Source organism: Neoarius graeffei, chromosome 24 (assembly GCF_027579695.1).
Source record: "Neoarius graeffei isolate fNeoGra1 chromosome 24, fNeoGra1.pri, whole genome shotgun sequence".
NCBI lineage: Eukaryota > Metazoa > Chordata > Actinopteri > Siluriformes > Ariidae > Neoarius > Neoarius graeffei.
Window position 1 is genome coordinate 2,113,591 of NC_083592.1, and position 9,915 is coordinate 2,123,505.

At 44.4% G+C, this 9,915-nt stretch overlaps 1 protein-coding gene across 3 annotated transcripts in view; it reads right to left on the reverse strand.

Annotated features, from left to right (window-relative positions):
• atp8b5a (ATPase phospholipid transporting 8B5a) overlaps positions 1 to 9,915 on the reverse strand; it is a 42,638-nt gene that overhangs the window by 14,619 nt on the left and 18,104 nt on the right. The window contains exons 3-10 of one of the 3 annotated variants that reach the window (XM_060907716.1): positions 8,678 to 8,747; positions 7,195 to 7,253; positions 4,708 to 4,821; positions 2,667 to 2,765; positions 2,508 to 2,569; positions 1,521 to 1,593; positions 1,358 to 1,428; positions 1,069 to 1,151 (exon numbers count right to left, since the gene is read on the reverse strand). In XM_060907716.1, coding sequence (XP_060763699.1) covers positions 1,069 to 1,151; positions 1,358 to 1,428; positions 1,521 to 1,593; positions 2,508 to 2,569; positions 2,667 to 2,765; positions 4,708 to 4,821; positions 7,195 to 7,253; positions 8,678 to 8,720 — 604 coding nt within the window. In that variant the 5' untranslated portion in view covers positions 8,721 to 8,747. Of the gene's footprint in view, positions 1 to 1,068; positions 1,152 to 1,357; positions 1,429 to 1,520; positions 1,594 to 2,507; positions 2,570 to 2,666; positions 2,766 to 4,707; positions 4,822 to 7,194; positions 7,254 to 8,677; positions 8,752 to 9,915 lie in introns of all 3 variants that reach the window. The other 2 variants (XM_060907715.1, XM_060907717.1) reach the window with 2 other exon arrangements.

The following is a 9,915-nucleotide window of genomic DNA, read 5'->3' on the forward strand; positions in this document are numbered from 1 at the left end:
ATCACCACAGACAGATTCAGAGATCCAGCAGCATCTCAAGCAGCGGAACTTTCCCAGAGGACACTGTGTCTGAGGCATGCATCATCTCCTTATAAAACCTAAACTCAGCGTCATCTTTATTAAGCTTAATCCACAAATCATCCTCAGGGTTCATAGTGTGGGTCAGAGCTCCACAGTCAACATTAACCGAGGAGAATCCAGAACAGAGGAACAGGAAAACAACGAAATCAGGAAGAGGGAAACACGGGCTTAGAACACACACAATGAACAGGACTTCACAAACAGACAAAAAAAATAAAAGGCTGGAAATATAATGTAATCAAGGGCAGAACGAAGAAAAGGTTTACATATTTGGGAATTAAACCAATGACCAGCTGGGGCAGAAGCAAAACCTAAGCCAAGACAACAGCATGTGTGAGAAAAAGACTGACCTCTAAATAACCCTCAGGGTGATGTGTCTGTGACGAGTCCGGGGTGTTTTCTTGTTTTGATTGGCGTTAGCCTGTGTGTGTGTGTGTGTGTGTCATCTTAAGCCTGTCTCATCTGTTTGAGGTATTGCCCTGTCATTTCTCATCTCATCTCTTTATCTGTAGCCGCTTTATCCTGTTCTACAGGGTCGCAGGCGAGCTGGATCCTATCCCAGCTGACTACGGGCGAAAGGCGGGGTTCACCCTGGACAAGTCGCCAGGTCATCACAGGGCTGACACATAGACACAGACAACCATTCACACTCACATTCACACCTACGCTCAATTTAGGGTCACCAGTTAACCTAACCTGCATGTCTTTGGACTGTGGGGGAAACCGGAGCACCCGGAGGAAACCCACGCGGACACGGGGAGAACATGCAAACTCCGCACAGAGAGTCCCTCGCCGGCCACGGGGCTCGAACCCGGACCTTCTTGCTGTGAGGCGACAGCGCTAACCACTACACCACCGTGCCACCCACCTGCTAAATTATTTTGAATAAAATAATGAAAACTTGTGTTTGTGTCTGTTGACTTCATGACAGTTGTGTTGTAACAGTTTCACACACACACACACACACACACACACACACACACACACCTGTAAATGCAGCCAGGGCCTCAACACTTCCTCCCATTTCTCCTGTTACTGTCAGAGCCTGCTTTACCTTCAGATTGGTCTCCCTACACACACACACACACACACACACACACACGCACGACTTAGACAACCTTTATTGTCATTCAATATGCAACAAGTGGACACCGAACAAAATTTTGTTGCAATTTGGCTCAGCACAGAATTAAATAATTAAGTTATTCACACAGTATTTCTTTTGGCTGCATCTGGTTATGTGATAGCACACACACACACACACACACACACACACCCATCCAGCTCAGCGGTCTCAATATAAACCAGGTTCAGGGGCTCGCTGCTCGACAAGAGGAGGAGATCAGCCTGAGAGAGAGAGAGAGAGAGAGAGAGAGAGTTGTTTATTTGCAGTAACACACACAGTAAAGAAGTGAAGATAAAAGCGTTGAGGTTCTCACTGTGACAAACTGGTTGTTCTCCAGCTTGACGATGTCACCAACTTGAATATTCATCCATTTCTCACTTCTGAGCCTGAGACACACACACACACACACACACACACACTCAGACATGCTAATGCTAATACTAACTCCTAGAGATCAGATGATTGAGGCGGTACTAAAGATTCTAACCGGAATCAGAAACAGTGAAGCAGCAGGGAGAGATGAGTGATAGATAATGTGCATATATGAAGTGTGTGTGTGTAACAGATGCTATAATATTTATTGGTCTAGGTGATGATGTCACTGAGGGAAATGAACCAATAACATTTTCTCGCTAAGAGCTTCAGTGTTAATCTTAACCTGGAGCTGAAGTTTACTGTGTAACACGGTCCCCATAAACCCTGGAGCTGAAGAGGTATTAATATTTTGGTGTTATTGATGAGTTATTACACAATATATTATGAGTAAAATGTAATAACGTGTCTCATAAGCAGGTTATTACACAGAGGACATCCATACCCTAAAGTCCATAATGTAATATAATATTATATTCAGGGTTAAGGGGTCATGTATGATATTAAACAGAAACGTTGTCTTCTGATGTCCCAGAGTTTTGACCTGCAGTCCCCTAAAGTTGCAGCTCCACCTCTGACTGTGACAACGAGCTGACACTGGAGACTCCTTCCATCAGTGTTACAGAAACATCTCCATATAAATCATCTCCTTATAAAACCTATTCATGCTTAAACCTGGTTTCAATCTGTTTATTATCAGTGGAGTGTCTGCTGTCCACGTCCCTGTGAATGAGCCGTTACTATAGAAACGGTACTGTATCAGAACCAGTGCATTAATATACAGCTGTAAACTTCATCTCAGACTCCACTGCACATTAATCAGTGCTGATTATTTCTGATAGTTTGGTTCTCTGATCCGATAACAAGCTGCTTATGCTGTAAGACACGCTGTGTGATGATGATGATGATGATGATGATGAAGACTTACTTTCCGTTGATCAGCACCTCGGCCTTACGGTTGTTCACCTGCCGGTCACTCTTGTGCCGATGCTTCAGGACAGACAGCGTGAAACAGCAGTGTTAGTACGAGCTGACTGTATGGTGTGTGTGTGTGTGTGTGTGTGTGTGTGTGTGTGTTTATACTCACTATATCATCGATGGCATCTTTGACAGCAGTGACAGTCAGCACCAGGGCGAGGGGCACAACTGTGGTGAACCAGGAGAGAGAAGAGATGGCAGGGATCACCTACACACACACACACACACACACACACACACACACACACACACACACACACATTAAAATGAAACCTATACACACTACAGTGTGTGTGGATGATACTGAAATGAGGAGTGAAGGTTTTAGGAGCGGCTCAGAGCCGGATTGTGATGATGATGTGAAAAAACAAAATATAAACAAATATCATCAGATAACGGAGAGAAATTTCTCTCAACATGTTAGCTTGTTAGCATGCTAGCATATCAGCATTTTACACCTTTATGACACAGATACACAGGACAGAGCTGTCTGTAATATACAACATAATATATTATTATTCATACAGGACTCTTTCTTGATGGAATAAAAACGTGTTCTATTCCCTTCTAGCGGGTTTCATTCATTTGGTTTGATAGCATGCAATATTGTTAGCATATCGCTTATCCTACATGTATTACGTCACTCTACCCAATAGAGAATGAGTGTTGAATATGGATTACGATGTTGCATGGTTGTCAAGACAACATGACGTCACACGTCGGAGCTGATGTGAATATTCAAAGAGAGAGTTTTCTGCTGTGAATGCACAGAAGTGTTTTCGTGTTCGCCGGCAGCGCCCGCAGTAAACCGTCACAGTGAACTGAAGATGCCATAAGATACGTCTTGCATGTAAAACTTCCACACTAGCGAGCGACTGTGACAATTTGTAAACAAACATGGCCGCCAGGTTTACTTAGTTAAATATGTAAGATTTTGAGAGAAACCACCTGTTCTTAAATTTTTGTAAAATCTATAATTGTTCCATTGAATGTGTAAGTATACTACTACTACTAATAATAATAATAATAATAATATTGGGGCGGCACGGTGGTGTAGTGGTTAGCGCTGTCGCCTCACAGCAAGAAGGTCCTGGGTTCGAGCCCCGGGGCCGGCGAGGGCCTTTCTGTGTGGAGTTTGCATGTTCTCCCCGTGTCCGCGTGGGTTTCCTCCGGGTGCTCCGGTTTCCCCCACAGTCCAAAGACATGCAGGTTAGGTTAACTGGTGACTCTAAATTGACCGTAGGTGTGAATGTGAGTGTGAATGGTTGTCTGTGTCTATGTGTCAGCCCTGTGATGACCTGGCGACTTGTCCAGGGTGTACCCCGCCTTTCACCCGTAGTCAGCTGGGATAGGCTCCAGCTTGCCTGCGACCCTGTAGAAGGATAAAGCGGCTACAGATAATGAGATGAGATGAGATGAGATGAGATAATAATATTGGCTGGCTTTTTTGTGGTATATCAGCGACTCGTCTTCAACTCATTCAGTATCATGCTCACTGAATGGAATATATCCGATAGACCACTCAACACCAGCCAACAGTATTTAAATATACATTAATGAGTGGCTGTGTGAATGGATGCATGGATGGATGAATAAATGAATAGTTGAAAAATGGAAGGAAGGACAGATCAACAGATGGATGGATAATTGGATAGATAGAGGGCTAGACGGATGGATAAATTGTTAGGTGGAAAATGGAATGAGTGTAGATAAATGATTGGATGGATGGATGGATGGATGGATGGATGGATGGATGGATGGATGGATGGATGGAGTGACAGATTTTGAGATGACAGGCACATCAGTGTGTTTGTCTCCACTACAGTACACAATTAAATCCAGGCTGAGAGCCCATCATCACTGATGATATTTGATCACAGCCCTGGCTCTGTCCTCATCGTCCTCCTTTCACTCGAATGATGACAAACTGCTAAATTTTATCGCACTGAGACAACGTGCAATTTAAGGCAACTTCCTGTTCTGAGAATGTTACTTCCGCTCGGTTTCACACTTCCTGTCTGATCACACTGAAGTCATTCACTGAGCTGCTGAAATTTCATACACACGCACACGCGTACACACACACAAACACGCATACACATGAACACACACACACACACATGAACACACACACACATGAACACACACACCTGGAGCACAAGCAGGCAGAGGAAGTAGGCGTTAGCGATCCTCTGGAACTGCTCGAACAGGTTGAGGGGGAGGAAGGTCAGCACGTTGTACTTTGAGGTTTTAATCCCATTAGTCTGAAACATAGAATAATAAAATAATAATAAATAAAATGAATGAGTGAAAGCAACCACATTCCTGGAGACAGTAACATCAGGTCATCTATCGCTCCACTCCTCAACCCTCCTCGGGGCTACAACCCCCCAACCCCCGACAGACAGAAAATACAAAGAAGTCCACATCACTGCTGCCCTGACAGTAAACCATCTCCCACATTATACCTCCTCATGATCGGTGATCTGTAGAGAAAGTGCAGTCATGGAAAAAGAAAGTACCCCCCCGGTCCGAGTTTTTATTCATCAGGACCTAAACAACAATGCTGTGATGCTCACCACCTTCTACAAACAACCCAATAACCCCGGGTGACAAAAAAACACAGGTGATATCAAAACGTAGTCATTATTTATCAAAAAGTAAACCAACATTCAGAAACCAGGTGGGAAAAAATAAGTGCACCCTATAATTCAGTAACATGTGGAACTTAAGCTGCTGGACAGATGACCTCACATTTCTCTCAAGAATATAGTGGTATCAAGTGGAGTTCATCAGTGTCTCACTGACTGCATGTTCCCCAGGTCCTGTGGCTGCAAAACGAGACCAAATCATCACCCCTCCACCACCACCATGCGTCACAGTCAGTGTGAGGGTGTTTGTGGTGATACGCTGTGTTCTGTTTTAGCCAAACGTGGTGCTTTGCTTGGTACAGACATCTCCACCTTCGTCTCCAAAGGATGAACTTTGCTGATTGTGATGTGATGAACATAAACATTTCATGTGCTTAAAGAAGACATGGCATAGCTCTTGGGTTTTTCTTGATACCTCTGAACATTAAATGACTGATCCTTGGATTGAATTTGCAGGGACGTCCACTCCTGAGAAGACTGGCCACTAAATTAAAGGCTCTCTGTTTGTAAGCAATCCTTCTCCCTGTAGAATGGTGAAGTTGTTTGGAGATGGCCTTATAACCTTCCCAGACTGATGAGCAGCAACAATTGCTTCTTTGAGGTCATGGCTGATGTCCTTTCTTCTTGGCATGATGTAGACACACACCTGAGTGCTCCAGAACACCAAATCCCAAAAGTTCTGCTTTTATACAGGAAGTCACACTTCTTGATAATAAACTAATCTTGTGCATAACATTAGTAACAACTGGCTGCTAATCACTCTTAATGATTGTGGAAGTAGGAAGGGTGCACTTATTTTTTCTCAGATGGTTTCTGGATGTTGGTTTACTTTTTGGAGGGAAAAATGACAACGTGTTGAAATGTGTTGTTTTTTGTTGTTATTGACTTGTTTATGGAAGCTGGTGAGGCCCACGCAATTATTATTCAGACCATGATGAATAAAAACAGAATTGAAGGAGGGTGTACTTTCTTTTTCCCATGAACGTGTGGAAGTTTCCCCACAGGCTCCTCCGTCTGCCGAAGGGGAAGTGCAGAATTCAGCTCCACCCCGATCCTCCTCCGACACTCAGATGATCCATATCAGCTGTGCTGGATTACTGTAAAACCAGATCATCTGAAGGAAGGACTCGTATCCGGAGTCAGGACTGGGCCAGGAAGAACAGACGCAGGACTTTTTACATTTTTGCTCTGAGTTTCTGCTTGCTGATGCTCATTGTGTAAATATTAGCGTTACTCAATATGTTCCTGCTCTGGATGGTGACGTAAAGCTAAAACATGCAGCTACAATCGATCCACTGATACACATCAAAACACAAAGAGAAGAACCGAGGAAATCCACCGCCATGTTCTCTTCTCTCCACCTGTATTCATGTGTTTTTCCCCACCTGTATTGCATGCTCCAGGAGTCAGAGGTTTAAAAGCAGCTGATGTTCTGCGCTGAGTGTTCTGATGTGACTCGATGCCCCAGACTCAGGCTCCGTGTGAAGCTACGCTACACTTTATCAGCCTGCTCAGTCATGAAGTGAGCTGTGTGTATGACTGTATACTGGAGCTGGGTTTAATATTTTAATTTCAATAAGTTAATAATATTCAACCCAGACATGCGTTTACCAAAGTCACTCTGTCTGAAAACCTCCACAGACTGTCGGAGCAGGTTTACGAACAGGCTCCGAGTCTTTCACAGGAACAACATTTCACAAAGACATGCAGAACATTCACACATTTTAAAAAGTGGGTGGAGTCAATTTCACAACAAAATGAGACTTTTGTTTTAAGTCAGAAAGTTCCTTGGAAGTGCAACGTAATCAAAAAGTTCCATTTCTATTCAATATTCGCCCCACTGGTGACAGAATTTAGAGTAAAAAAGGTCTCACTCAGATCGACAGTGATATGAGCTCTTATAAATCATACGCTATACCGTGAGCAGACAGGAAGCAGTTCATCTTTGTGCTGACGGAAGTTTAAATAAAACACACACACACTCACCGCATATCTGAAGGAGAGGTTGTATTCCCTGTTATTTGCCTGAATCTTTCTCTCTGTCTCTTTAAAAAGAGAGAGAACAAAATTAAACATCAGTCAACGAGTGTGTGACAGTCTGAGTGTGAGACAGTCTGAGTGTGAGACAGTCTGAGTGTGTGACAGTTTGAGTGTGAGACAGTCTGAGTGTGAGACAGTCTGGGTGTGAGACAGTCTGAGTGTGAGACAGTCTGGGTGTGAGACAGTCTGAGTGTGTGACAGTCTGAGTGTGAGACAGTCTGAGTGTGTGACAGTCTGTGAGACAGTCTGAGTGTGAGACAGTCTGAGTGTGTGACAGTCCGTGAGACAGTCTGAGTGTGTGACAGTCCGTGAGACAGTCTGAGTGTGAGACAGTCTGTGAGACAGTCTGTGAGACAGTCTGAGTGTGTGACAGTCTGAGTGTGTGACAGTCTGAGTGCGAGACAGTCTGAGTGTGTGACAGTCTGAGTGCGAGACAATCTGAGTGTGAGACAGTCTGAGTGCGAGACAGTCTGAGTGTGAGACAGTCTGAGTGTGAGACAGTCTGAGTGCGAGACAGTCTGAGTGCGAGACAGTCTGAGTGTGAGGCAGTCTGAGTGTGTGACAGTCTGAGTGCGAGACAGTCTGAGTGCGAGACAGTCTGAGTGCGAGACAGTCTGAGTGTGTGACAGTCTGAGTGCGAGACAATCTGAGTGTGAGACAGTCTGAGTGCGAGACAGTCTGAGTGCGAGACAGTCTGAGTGTGAGGCAGTCTGAGTGTGAGACAGTCTGAGTGTGAGACAGTCTGAGTGTGTGACAGTCTGAGTGTGAGACAGTCTGAGTGTGAGACAGTCTGAGTGTGTGACAGTCTGAGTGTGAGACAGTCTGAGTGTGAGACAGTCTGAGTGTGTGACAGTCTGAGTGCGAGACAATCTGAGTGCGAGACAGTCTGAGTGCGAGACAGTCTGAGTGTGAGGCAGTCTGAGTGTGTGACAGTCTGAGTGTGAGACAGTCTGAGTGTGAGACAGTGAGTGTGAGACAGTCTGAGTGTGAGACAGTCTGGGTGTGAGACAGACAAAAGAACAGTGTGTTATTTTTCACACTTTAACACGAGTGTAAAGAGAACTCACTGATTACCGTTGATGACTCTAGTCAGGTGTGTGTGTGTGTGTGTGTGTGTGAGCATGAGGAATGATGATATGTATATAAACCACAGCAGAGTGTGTTCTTGGGTTTTATCAGGCGTTAGTCACTGAAAGATGAGAACAATGATAATTAACAGCGTGTGTGAAACATAAATTAAAGAAAGAAGCGTGTGAACAGGAAACTAAAGAAAACAAGGAAACTTCTGTTTTTTTTCAGAAATGTTGAACTCTCAAACTCTCAGTGATGAAACACTGTCCTTCAGTGGGACATTAGGATGTGTGTGTGTGTGTGTGTGTGTGTGTGTGTGTGTGTGTGTGTGTGTGTGTGTGTGTGTGTGAGAAGTTACCTTTCTCTTTCTTTTTCACACAGTCAAGGCCAAAGAACGACATGACTGTGGAGAACGATTAGTCCATCATCTGTCTGAGTAAACACACACACACACACACACACACACACACACACACACACACACAGAGAGAGAACAGTTTATTGTAGGAGTTACTTATTTACTCCGAGTTCACACTTGGTGTATTTTTACAGTCTGACTGCAGTTCATAGTTGTGCTGTAACCATGACAACGCTCTCCAGTCCTCACAGGTATCAGTGAACTGACTCGTCTCACCTGCACTGAAGCTTAGTGTTATTATTCTCAGGAAGGGGATTTATTTTTGATTCGACATCATCAATCATCTCATATTCCTGCTCAATAAGACCCGTTTCTCAGCACCACGCTTGTCCTCCATGTTGGCTTTTCCTGCTCACACCCTGAGCTGGCAGCAGTCAGTCTGTTTCCCCCCGAGAAGCTGAACTTTTGTCGCACGCAGAAGCTCCGCTGTGACTAAAAACCCCTCGGAGTCAGCTCTGTTTAAAAGCAGTCACGGTCTGTCTGCCCACCTCACAGCAACTTCCTGTGTGACTGCGTGTAAAATGTGTGATCTGATGTGTGTGTGTGTGTGTGTGTGTGTGTGTGTGTGTGTGTGTGTGTGTGTGAACACTAATAAACAGTTCCATCATGTTGGCAATGCGAGAGGAACGCATCATTACAGTATACTGTTGTTGGAGTGTTATATTAGTAGCGTTACAGCCGAACACCGGTGCGATGCTTTATGTGCCACTGATCCTGAATCCCAAATCCTTCATGGGGTCGTTCGGTGGTTTCTGATGAACGAGAGTGGGGTTCAATTCTGGAATGTTCTGTTCATCGCTGCTGTAACGTGAGTGAGGAGGAACTCAGACCTTCTACAACATACAGCGAACTATAAACCATTCAAACAGGCCACGTGTTGCTCTTTAATAATGAGGCAAATCACTGTGGGATCAGTGAACTATAGAACTTTATGCAAAACTACACAAAACTACAGAACTCCACAGAACTCCACAGAACTCTATGGAACTCTATGGAGCTCCACAGAACTCTATGGAACTCTACAGAACTCCACAGAACTCTATGGAACTCTACAGAACTCCACAGAACTCTATGGAACTCTACAGAACTCCACAGAACTCTATGGAACTCTACAGAACTCTATGGAACTCTACAGAACTCTATGCTCAAACCTGCACAGAAAACACAAAAGCCCTGTG